This window comes from Gopherus evgoodei, chromosome 1, assembly GCF_007399415.2.
Source record: "Gopherus evgoodei ecotype Sinaloan lineage chromosome 1, rGopEvg1_v1.p, whole genome shotgun sequence".
In the NCBI taxonomy this organism is placed as follows: Eukaryota; Metazoa; Chordata; order Testudines; family Testudinidae; genus Gopherus; species Gopherus evgoodei.
Genome location: NC_044322.1, coordinates 353,006,979 through 353,020,075, shown reverse-complemented (window position 1 = coordinate 353,020,075; position 13,097 = coordinate 353,006,979). Strand labels below are relative to the sequence as shown.

The 13,097-nt window shown below is 42.1% G+C and overlaps 1 protein-coding gene across 1 annotated transcript in view; it reads left to right on the top strand.

Moving 5' to 3' along the window:
* CAMK1D (calcium/calmodulin dependent protein kinase ID) overlaps positions 1–12,635 on the top strand; it is a 404,516-nt gene extending 391,881 nt beyond the window's left edge. Inside the window, 1 exon segment of the mRNA XM_030568042.1 lies at positions 4,061–12,635. Within this exon segment, the coding sequence (XP_030423902.1) occupies positions 4,061–4,182 (122 nt within the window). The 3' untranslated portion in view covers positions 4,183–12,635.
* The last annotated feature ends 462 nt before the right edge of the window (positions 12,636–13,097 follow it).

The window sequence follows — 13,097 nt, the reverse complement described above, 5'->3', positions numbered from 1 at the left end:
ACTCTTCCTTGCTCTCTATCTTTTTGAGGTTTTTACATCACAAAAAGCCAATTAAAATGGGGGAGATAAACTTAGCCATTAGATCAGGTCTACTTATATGGAGATTTAAGATGTGCAGCTGAATAGGCCTGCTAATGGCTTATTAGATTGCAAGTTACTGCTCAGTTTCAGAGGAGGTTTAATTGGCTCTTTCTACAGCAACATACCACAGTGTTTGATTCATTGTACTATTGTGCTATGGTGTATATAAGGACTAAACATGCCGTTCCAATCCCCCTACTCTTTGGGCCAGATTTTGGCTGACCCTGCTTTCTCCCCTTCACACCCCTGTCCACCACTGTGCACCCCTTTGCAAAGTCCTGCCACACTCCGTTCCTGAATGCAAGGAAGTCCCCAGGGACTTAGTTAAAAGACGTGACAGCCCCCGTTCTGGCGTGCGCACCCTCCAGCACCTTGGAAACACTCCGGCTGCATCAGCCAGAATGCCTGCAAGGCCAGCAACTGCTGCCAAACCCCTCTGCTTCCTCCCATCCAACTCAAGCAATGTCAGCCAAAACAGAGCCCTTTCTATTTGCATTTCAGGCACCGTAGAGATTCATACAGATAATCTTCATTGATGGAAATATATCACACTAAAACCTTTTTGCCTGGAATAATCCATTCTAGCCCAGTTCCACATGCTCCAGCAGCTGACAGGAAAGCACTACTTTTCTCCCAGGTAGTCTTCTTAAATCATCCAACTGTCACCCACATATGAATAATATGATGCCTCTTATCTACAAATCGCTTCTATTGTGGAGCTAAAGCATTCTCACCAAGGTAGACTGCAGCAGAGAGCTTGTTGCATGAAGATCTGAGGTTTCGTTTTGAATCTGAGTACAGTACAGAAATGTGGGACATAAGTTAGACCCAGAGAATCTGATTGCTGATTTCACTGTTAACTATAGATAATGGAAGATTAAACTGTCACTGTTTCTGACCTCAAATGGGCTTTGATTATTATAATGAGGAAATCACTGTTTACAAGAGGTGGTGAAGGGGAGGATGAGACCAAGAACAAAACTCACTTACAGCTGTTACAAATGCTAAGATAGCCCAGTACAATATCTGGCGGTGGAAGGTTGCAGGATGGATTAAGCAGCCAAGGACATTAAGAGTGGGCCAGACATGCTGAGCTGGTTATGTTTGTATGTCACCTGGAATTTAAGGCAGAAAAGAATGGCCAGATTTCCTAGCATCCCAAACTGAACGCAATGAGAGATCTTACTAGTGAATAGGCAATAAATTAAAGAGAACAGTTAGGGGGAATGCAGCAATAGTGGTAGAACCCCAAAGGGAACTGCAAATACAACTCCTGAAAATAAGGGAAAGTTTATACATCCAATACAATCTGCAGACCAACTGGGTCCTGGGAAAAAGGAATATCTCTGAAGACCTCTTTCCTGCCTCCTTTTTCCTCATTAGTTTTATTTAGGAAAGAATTTCTTATATGGGGAAAGTACTGCACAGCTGCAAATAGATGTACAAGTAGGTCAAGTGACTTGCCCATGGTCCCACACTAAATGAGTGACTAAAGAAAACCCAGATTCTTGCTGCTTCACAGATATGAGGCTTCATTCCCCTTTTGCTTTCCCTCATGTGAATCAGGAATAACTTCACTCAGGTCAATGGCTTTTACTCTCTACAACAAGAGGAGCATCCGAGCTATTCACTGCAACCAATCTTTAGTTCATTGCCAGCCAATGTAACAGGTTAGTCTCTCTTCAACCCACTGACCAGTCTTGTTTCAAACAGTGCCTTCAAAGTGCCTCTCAGGCAGTGCCTCCAAAGTCAGCTCTCTGATGGGATTTGGGGGAAAGCCGTGCTAGCTGTATAGGTTCTGTCATGCCTTGGCCATCGCTTTCATCTTCAAATTTTTCAAACTTAATTTTATTTTAGAGAACGTCAGATAAAGGGGGAGGGGAAGAAAGAAATGGGGCCCAGAGTTCTACAGATGCAGTCCTTCAGCATCAAGAGATGCTTATTAACAATTATACAACAATGAAGCCAATTATGCAGCTCCGTTACTGGAATGTGTCTTATTATTCAGATGGTAGTGCTTGAAGTAACAAGTAGCTGTGACTGAATAGTGAGCTGCATAAAGCAATTGCTGTCAGTGCTAAGATTTTTAATACTGATTAATACCATTAATAGTAAATGTTGTGCTGTCATAAAATATATTGGCCCTCTGCACATTGATATTTGTGCTGTAATAGTTTCAACACTGATGAAGAGCAGCCGGGGCTACAATAGTCTGAGACTAGATTTTCCAGGGTACGTTCTAATTCTCTACTACTTGTGTGAGGACATGAGGCTAACTCAGAGGTGCTGTATGAGGATGGTATAAATTACATGTCAGTAAAGGAAGTGAGAGTCTAAATAAGTAAATTAGGCCCTTCTCAGGATATGGACCAGACTCTTAGCCCTGCCTGGCTCCTTTATGCTGCTTGAGCAGTGTAGAGCTTCCATAAAGCCAGGATATCTGGATCTCTGGGGATTCCCTCTTGTGTCAGGGGAAAACATATGGGATTACAGTGCACAGACAGAATAGCAGGTCTCCATGGTGCTGGAAAAGGAGATGTGGCTGGGATATCTTTACACACAAGCGATCCCCAGATGCTGGAATGTCCTTTTGGCTAGGGGCACCTGGGCAAAAGTTGTAGCAGGCTTCAGGCTGTTTATACTGGGGGTCAGTCTCAGGATGGAGGGAATGTAAATGTGACTTTAAACCACGTCAATTGACCCTCCCTCTGGTCCTTGAGCAGATGAGAGAATCTGACCCTAATGTTCTTAACTGTGATTTTATATCTGGTTAGGGCATGGTCACCTTAGCTGCTTACCGTTCAGCAGCCTTTCTAACACCACAGCTAGTTTGTGCATCTGTATCTCATGCTGCCTAACTATGGTTGTACTGGTGCCCACAGGGAAAATCTGGGCAGGTGTCCCAGTGCCTTAGCAGAGGATAGAGCCTCAGTGAACATGCACAGAGAGTAACATCAGCAGCATGTGGTGCAATGCACTCTGGGAGTTCCTGACAGAGAGAAGAAAGGATGGGAAGAGAGGACTGGCTAAACCAATTACACAAACATACTTAGGACATCCTGTTTGCATTGCAAAAATCCTGTGTGCTGAACCAGTACTAGGAAAACTGCTGTGCAGCAGCCCAGGCCTCTGGCAGCGGGGGCGCATTGTTAGTTACTGTCATCACTAAAAGAGTTTCTCCATGTGATGTGCAGTCACGAACCACGTACAGAGCCAACCCTGGCCTTTTCTAGGTACAAAATCTATTAGAAGTTGAAGTGCATATTAGAATTGGTCAGAAAATAGGAGGTCGGGTTTGTGGAAACTTTTTTGACAACATTTGTTGTTGTTCTTTGTTTTCATTTTAATTTTCTGTAGCATTTTCTGACTTTCGGTTGAAATATCAAAAACCAGAATATTTCAGTTTTCAGGCAAAATATTTTGGCTTTCAGCTGAAACATTTTGCGGTTTGAGTGTTCAATTTTTTGACCAAATACTGAGATTTTTGTGGAAAGCAGACACTTCACAAAAAATGTATTAAAAAAAACAGTTTTCAATCAAAAAAACAGTTTTGGCAGAACAGTTTTGACCATCCCTGGTGCAGATGTCTGTGAAGTCTGGGGGATTAGTACAATTCTGGAGGGCTTCTTAAAATCAGAAAACTCTTTATTATAAAAGATACAATGAGTCTCCAATTAAAAAATATAGCGCCATTCTAACTAAATGGGTAACGTAATTTTGGGCATGTTCTCTTCATGATCCATGCATGAAACACCTATTGATATTGATGGGAGAAACTGTGAATGGAAAAGCGGGGAAAATATGCCCCAATGAATCCACAGCTGCTATTTCATCGCTGCAGGAAAAATGGGAAAACCATGTTGGTTATCTTTCCAGTGGCTATTTTCTCTCCGCTTTATAGAATGACCCTGGTCATTTCTGGCTCAGCAAATCAGCGTTTTAAGAGTTTGCTCATCCGTTTTTTTGGCTTTCCTTTTAGGTATGTCCCCATCTGCTCTCTGTAGTTTTGTTTCATCTGCTTCTTCGGGTATTTCTGCAGTAGGAGGAGAACGGAGACCCAGGCCGACCACAGTAACAACAGTGCACACAGGGAGCAAGTGATCAGCGGATGAGGATAGAGACGGGAAAGCCATCGGGGCGAGCATACCTACTCCGAGTGATTTCATCCTGCATTGTGCACTCGGTGAAGGACTAGAAGAGAGAAGATTTTTTTATGGCCATATTTTATACTGCAATTCTGAAATGTTTCATTTAGCACAAACTGCAATGACTCCAGGGGGAATGGATTTAACAGTCTCTGGTGCTGTATATATGAGTCTAGCAATGTTCTAACTAACAGACGCGCATTCTTTTTCCCAGTGATTTACTCTCTTCTTCTCTGTGTAGGTAACAGTATATGTTGTATTTTATTCCATTAACTAAACAGGTCTCGGCTGGATTATTTAAATAGAGATAATTTTTGAGAAATAGACTCTTCTCCTTTTCTTTTAGCAAGTACTTCCAGTTACATCCCTCCTTCCAGTTTGCTGAGGGATAGGTTACTTCTCATGGTAGAGATTTGCATTGACCTGCCAAAACAGGAGGGTTCCAAAGGCTTGCATGCCATTTTTAATTCCTAAAATTGGACTGTAAACCCGTCCGGATCTAGCAGTGCCATTACACTAAAACAACCTGCTTTCCCTCTCTTCCTCCTTCTTGGAAACAGTGGTGAGAGTTGATTGAAAACAATCCATCATGACATGCTGTGAACCTGCAACATTCATTGACTTTGACCGGAGTGGTAAAGTTCTCAGCCAGGAACAGCCCTTAGTTCAGCAAGCATGTGAAAAATGATATAATGCTTCATCCTACAGCTCTTATTGCTTTGCTAAACCCCTTGTGGTCCATCAGTGAGGCCCCATAAGGAGGAGTCAGGAGAGCCTGGGTTCTGTTCCCATCTCTGCCACTGACTTGCTGCTTGAGCTTTGGACAAGTCACTGCCCAAGGTCAAAAATTTCAAATGTGGCCTCTGATTTTGAGTACCTCCAGTTTGAGGCCTGCTAATTGAGAGCTGGTGAGCACTGCAACCCACTGACCTCAGCTGAAGTTATTGGTGGCTCAGAGTTAGGCCCCAGGTGCCCCAAGCTGGGCACCAAAAATCAGAAAGCATTTCTGAAAGATTTGGCCTTAAAAAAAAAAAAAAAAGTCATGCCTCAGTTTCCTCATCCGTAAAGTGGTGATAATGATACACACTGCAGTGTGGACACAGCCTGCCTTTCACTGTGGCGTGTAAGCTACCTGTACCGTATACACCACCGCAGCATGGAAAAGGCCAAAAACAGGCACTGTCACTGCTTTATCATAAATGTTTAAATATCCTGGACCAGAAGAGACAGCAGTGTTCAGAGCTCATCGCACTTACGAACCTTGTGAGACATGTCCAGATCTCTACAAGTCATTCCCAGCTTTGAGGAGAAAAGGTAGAAGGGGAGTTCATGAGAGTCAGGCACATCTAAGCTATTACTAACTCCCTACACCCAAATACAGCCCTCTCCACAGGCAGGCAGGAATCATTTTTCCTTAAATGATTCTGTTGCCACATCCACATCAGTTATTGTCTTTAAAGAATTAGATGAACCAGTCACAGACACATCTGAATATATACGGTCGTAGTGAACATGCTACGAAAAGCCATGACATTTACATTTCATTGAGATTTCAAAGATGTAAGGTGAAATCCTGCCCCTATTGAAGTCAGTGGGATTTTGGCCATTAACTTCAGAGGAGCCAGGATTTCAAGAAAACCAAGTGGTACGCAGTGCTAGTTCTTTACAAAGATGTCATTGCACTAGATGTCATTGCACTGCTCATAAAGATATTACATATAATAGATCTCGGTTGAGCCAGTATTAATCTGTGCTCCATTTTCAGTCTGGAGATGTGGAGTATGATTTAACCAGTTTCCTCCAGAAGTTCCCAACAACCCTATATCATATTGTGCCTATCAGAGACATTCAAACTATAATGATTTAATGTGAACTCCATAAAACACTAGTGTGCATCTGACTTTCCCCTGTGGATATCTGACACTCCAATATATAGCCTTGTAAAACCTCATAGATACATCCAGTCTCTGACATAATGGACCAGATCCCTGGCTAATGTAAAATGGTGTCATTCCAGTGAAGTCAGTTGAACTATGATTTTCACCAGCTGAGGATCTGGGCCAACATATGATAGTGACATACCACAGCACAGATATGCACGCTTAGTTTTTAATAGAGTAATTGCTCTTCAAAGAGGTTATTTGGCTCCGTTCTCAAAGCAAAATCAAAAATCCACAGCCATTAACTTCTAAGAAACACGTTAAAATGCCTGATACTGGTCTCATTGAAGTCAACGGTAAAATTCCCATTGGTTTCAGTGATGCAGAATCCTGCCCCGGATTTGGTAGACAGGAACAGCAGTCAATGCTGGGGGACGTTGTTGATCTGAGCCTCTCTTATCCGAAATCCTGCATTATCTAAAACTGGACCGTGCCCCCTGACATACAGGGTTTTTCATTTAGGACCTTATTCATATTCATACTCAGGTCTCTTGACATCTCTCTGGCAGTGTAAATGGGGGTTAAAGTGGCTGTTAATGCAATTTATGCCCACTATAAGACCTATTTATGCTGCCAGACTGGTGTAAAGGGACCTTAATTTAAGTCATAATAAGGCCCTAAAAGCCTTAACTTATCTCAGAACTTCATCTTCCAAATAAATTCAGTTGGCCCAATAAATTCTGATCTCATTGCACCTGTGTAAATATGAAGTAACTTGATTTTGAGTCAGTGGAATTACACCACATTTAAACTGGTTTAACACAGAATTTGGCCAATGGTGCTTTCCTGTATATGCTGCTGCATATAAATTGAAACTCAAGCATCCCCTATTTGCATTCTTTTCTAACATCATACTGAAGTTTCTGATTTTGATTTAATTGCTTATAACAATAATCAGAATATGGCCCTGTCCAAATTTGTCTTGCAAAAATAAAATGTTTTCCTTCTGCAAAATAAAGCAGAGTGACGTACGTAAAGGTGAGTCCATTGCAGGAGTGCACTCCCTCAATTGATTTTTGGTCAATTTTCTGCTCTGGTCCAGTATGTCCACAATATCTCCATGCTGGATGCGAATAGTATCACATTTAGCTGTGGCTTTACAATAGGTTCCATTTCATTCTAGACTGGAAATTAGATTTGTCTTAATGTTGCTGGTATTCCACAAGAATTGGATCATTTCATTATCACTCTATTTGGATTAGTACCTTAAGAAAAGGATCAGAAGACGTTAAAAGTAAAACGTTTCTTTCTGCCAGAAGTCGAGGAGATGGAAAGCTTTTGTTTCTCAAGAACTGTGGCTGAGGATCTGACAGGTATTTGTGGGGAGGAGAGAGCGGAGATTTTTACTGTCATTGATTCACGAAGGATCTATCCCCCTTCAGAGCCAAATCTTTTCAACTTACACCCATGCATGTCTAGCGACAGGTGTAACTCGGCAGACTTCACCCCAGCCTGGCCTGACAGTTGAGTTCTAAACCAGTGTTATAAATGAGTGTAAAAACTAACAGTATGTAACCAGTGCAGGTGGTATGAGGTATGATAAGAAAGCACGGCTGCTTATTTTCCAAGGGGCCATCTCAGCAAACCATTAGTGGTTCACTCATTGCATGTGGTCCACATCTTGGAGACTTGCCCCGAGTTAATGCTTCTCTGAGTTATGCTGCTCTTAGCTTTATTTGTTTAAATGGCACCACTGTGATTTGTTAACTCTTTTTTTTCCTGGATTGCCTCCTTCTGGTCTTTGCTTGCAGTCTCGATTGTTGAATTGTTACCTCCAGAGTCACAGTTCTCATCTGTGACACCAACCCCAATGTTCTTGTCAGGAAAACATAAAACTAACCCAGCTAACACCAGTTGCCTGCAGGAGACTGGTGACTGTAGGCTGCTTGGGATCTTCCTGAGACTGAAGGTCAGTTATACAGTGTTAATGCCACACGCTGCTGATTTTGCGGTTGACTTTTTATTCCTAAAGCAGCCTAGATGTCCCACTGGATCACTTCCTGAAAGACAAACTGGATATTGACCCTGCAGCACAGCTAGTGAGGAGGCAGGTGAATGGGAAAATACTGGCTGTGGCAAAATGAAACTCACCCTCCCCAATTATGCTTTAGTTATTTCTGGGCAGGTAATGTCTCTTCTGCATTGGTCACTATCATGCAGGTGCCATTAAACTAGTCGGTTCAGAAAAGCTTTATTATTTCACCTTCTTCTAGTTTGTCTGTTAGTATAGTGGACTGAAATTTAAAAAAAAAACAATAGTAGACACTGATTTGCTGCTGGTAAGGATTAAATGATCATGTAATGTGTATTCTGTGGGGAAAACGATTTTAGGTAGTTCTGAAAACAGAAATTAAATGGGGACTTTTAACATTGAAGCCAGCTTGAGAAAAGAGGAGGTATATCCTCTGATCCATGTATTTCCTGGGTTTGCTTTGCTGTTGTTGACAACAGTTGTATCTATAACAAGTTTCTCTCCTTCACAGCCCTGGTTTATTTTCCTCCTTTTCTGCCTGATCCTTTAGTAATAGCAGAATCCCATGTTTATGACATCGCAGTCAGTTGCCCTGGTGGTCATTGTCGTGTCACAAATGAAGCATTAGGAGACAAATCTGGACATCACCATGAGAAGGGCCATACAAGTACCTTGATAGAAACCATCATGGCACTTGAGTGGCTTGGGCTTGTCGTTAGAATCTCAGCACTGGGGTGAAACTCATGGAGAAAGGAGTTTTACCCTTGCAAACTGACAGCCTGGCATTGGATCAGTTTAATCATTGCAATGCCCGCCACAGGTGACTGGTATATTCCTCCTCCATAGAAGAGAGTTGTGGATGTGTTTTAATGGTTACAGACCAATGTCTTAGCCTGACTTCTCCCTTAACCCACCCCTGCCTACCAATGCCTTTGCAAACTATGGTGCAGGGCTGTGTGATGCACAAGGGGTATGGTATACCGCAGAATCACACCCTTCCCACTGAATCAGGGCCTTCCATGCCTGCAGGGCATGGGGGTGTGTATCCTGCACTGCAGGATGAAGCAGGAAGAGCAGATGAGCCATGAGGAAACAAGCCCTTGTTCGAGCCCAAATCGCTTTAGTCATTAGCAAGAAGTGAGAACATTCTGAACAAGAGTGAATGGGGAAGCGGATCTGTATTTGTCAGATTCAGTGAAACCTGTGCTAACATTTCCACTCCCACTAACCACCAACTTCTGTCTTGAGCAGAGTTGGGCAAATACTGCAAAACATTGGGCTGAATTTACAAACATAATTTAGGCTTCTGTGTGTGTTCTCTGCAGATATTCCGGGAACCAATTTACTGGCTAGACTTTGCAGGGAGAGACCACGGAACCCCAGTTCAGCAAGGGGCAGAAACACACACCTAATTTTAAGCACTTTTGACTCCCATTGGACTTTAATGGGATTTATCACATGCTTAAAGTTAGACACGTGCGTAAGTACCTTCTGAATTAGGGCTTCGAAGTGTTGTTTCTGCAGATACATCAGTTCAATGGCACAATTTATGTTCTTCAAGTTGCGCACATGCTTAAGTACCTTGCTGAACTGGGCCTAAATAAATACCAGAGAATATTCATGGGAAGGGAATTTTGCTTTCATTATCATGACCATTTGAACCAGAAACCTGATTCTAAGAATTATGCTCGTCCACTCAAAGAACAGAAACCGATCATGTGACTTGTGCGTCTAATCAAAACAGTATCAAAATCAAATGCAACAGAATTCTCGCTAATGCAAAGTATTATCCAACCAGTAATTTCAAGTAACAGATATATATGAGGGAATTGCAATCTGCTCATAGACATTTGCTGAACAAAAATTCATTTGGTAAATTCTTCAGTAGAAGATTATTCACCCAGCAGTAGTTGTATGTGATCCCTGTAAATTATCCCCAATTTCCAGTACAGTTGTATCTTACCCTTAGATTCATGTCTACTAGACAATTTCTTTATTGTGTGTGCAATATTCCCTTGGTGTGATTACTTATTTTATACAGATTTTGCGGATGTTTAAAAGTTTGCCCCAAGACATAAATTCCTATTCTGGCTTCACTTAGGATTGTATCCATATAAACAACATTTGTAATTAAACATAGGAGCTTCTTAATCTCAGATGTTATTTTTCAGGACTCCACCTAACAAAACAACTGATCAGTGCATTATCTTTGGTTTCTATTAGCACAGTCAGATTCACAGTGCCTACACTTTTCCATGACAGAGAGGGAAAACAGGGCATGTGTGCTTTGAGTGTCGTGAAAATCACTGCTAAACTCACAATGACATGAAAATGTTCAATTGATGCATGATACTGCACTGCATGTATTAAATTGTACTATTTCTACATTTCCCAAGCCTTTGCTGTTAACATATCTTGGACCCAGTCCCCTGGGGTTTCTTTTAAGTTTGGTTTTGAAAGGACTATATGTATCTGTAACTCGAAATCCATTGTTACCTAGCGCTAACTGCCAAAGCTGACGTTTTGTGAACAAAACTGCAAAGCCTGGGAATGTATTTTGTCCTTTTAGTAAATGCTGTGCAGTTTTTAAGGGAAGACCTCTGTCTAGAGAGGCTTCATTCTATGCACCTGTCAGTTACACCTGTCTTGGTTCAGGGAAATCAAACTGTTTTGTTTTCACATATGCTTAAAAACAATTATCTACATTAAAATCCCTTGTACTGGATCTGCTGCACAGCGAGGGCTGCCAAGCAAACACGTTAGTTATATCTATGTCTCTGCGCTTTAAGATAATAGCAAAACTTAGACTGGAATGTAGGCTCAGTCGATTTATATTTCCCCCCTTTTCCTGAGAAGGTCTTGGAATCTGGCTTTGCAGAACTGTTGCAGAATACTCTGTTGCTGTGGACCGAGCCAGTTGCTGAATATCTTAAAGTCATGTTCCCAAAGCATCAAGTGTCAGAACTTTTTTTTTCCAGTTGCATTTAACCCATTGCGCTCCATGCATTCAAGTCTGTATTTATCAACAAAAGACTTCAACTCTATTTTCTGTTCTACCTGGAAATGATTGTAATCGTCTCTTCTGCTGATCGATCTCTGCGAATCATTTTGACTCGTGATTTCTTTTTCGGAGGCTGGACAAGAAAGAGGAGGTCACATGGAGCTCTCAGAATAAATGCCGGAAACCCACTCAACTAATCAGCTGAGAGTGCAATTTGCCTGATTGCTCAGTGTTTGCTGTTTATATTACAGAAGAGTCAGACATTACTGAAAGCTCAAAATCCACAAAGGGAGGCAGCTGAGAGCTAGGAAATTGCTTGCCAGTAGGATGATGGGTTCAGTCATTCCTTCACAATCAATTTCCCTGGAAGTAGCATGCTTGGCAGGGGAATTTCAGCAAAAGTAAGGCCAGGGTGATGTAGGGAGTGAGTTTAAAACCTTCTAGCTGTTTTGAGAGTCCTGGGTGGGACTTTCTCCTACCCTTGCAGCCCTGCACAGTTGCTCTTCCTGCTGGCTGACAGGGTTTAGGGAGGGGTGAAGGGGAATGGTTATGCTATGGCCCTGCCCACCGCATCAGTCCACAAAGCAGTGGGCAGCATGCTGGGTCTTCTGCAAAGTCTCAACTCAAAGAACTCCAAGCACATCAGTCTCACTGGAGTCAACAGAATCTGTGTTCCCTAAAGGTAAGCTTGTGCTTACGTGCTTTGTGGAATCAGGGCCCAAGTGCTGCTGTGCTGTGCACACAGAGGGAGTCCTCAGTCAGAATCCCTCCCGCATCACCCTCCACACTCACCAAGCATAGCTTGGGGTTACAGGGGCTGAATCTTGCCCTAGGTGAGAAAGCCAGGTCAGTATTTACCACCTCTTTATTTATGCCCAGCCTCTGCAGCCCTGACATCCCACAGACTTGAGTAGAACGTCGAACCAGTTAATTAGTGGGTGAGTTATTAGGTGGTTCGTGTTTCTGCTCATCCAGGCCAGTGATGTTTCTCTCTGAGTCTTTGCTTCCGGGTGGGAAGCAGCATTTCTGCATTTTATTTATTTTTAACATTTGGCTTGGGACAAAAAAAGCCCAGCCTGCCCAGAGAGAAATTTGGGAAGGATTCCTGAAGTAGCACTCGACTGCAGAACATCTCTTGGTTTATTTTTACAATGATGCGAGCATGTTTTATTAACAAAAAGGAAAAAAAAAAAGCTTACAGTTTTAATCCAGGAATGTCAGTGTGCCTAATATTACAGGTCTTGTGATTGATGCAATTTCATAACAACATCCTTGTCCAAATGAAGGGAAATAGTGTATTTACTCCATGCATGTACTAAGGCATTGCAAAAAGTTTAACCTGCGTAATGGGTTTGCGAACCTGCAAATTGTTAATGGGGCTATGTCGCAAATGATTCTCTGCCTTGACAATCATGTATACATATCGAGATTTCTATCATAATGATAAGTGAAAGGGATGATTAATTGTTTTCCTCCAATAAATCCAATTAAATCACCATGATCTGAAGTGTCCTACTATTTTCAGAAACACTAATCCTTCTGCATGTGTGGGAGAGGAAGAGAATTGTATGGCTGAGATGGTTATAACACCTAGCTTTTATCCTCACAGGAGGTCAGCACCATTTTTCCCATTTTACAGATAGGAAACCTGAGGGGTGAAGTGACTTGACCAAGGATACCCAGCAGGCAAGTAGCAGAGCTGGGACTAGAACATGGGTTGCTTAAGTAGTATGCCAGTTCTTTAGCCACTAGGCCACCTTTTATTGCTCTAGTTACAAAATTTTAATGCGTAAGAGATGTAATTTTGGGAACAAATATTTTTAAAAAAATACTCTTTCCTCAGCCTCCTCTTAAAGTTGACTATGATGATTATAGGGGGCTAGAGCCTTAATTAATGTAAATTACCAATGCGCCAATGACTTCAGTGGGGTTGTCCTGATTTACACCAGTGAAGGATC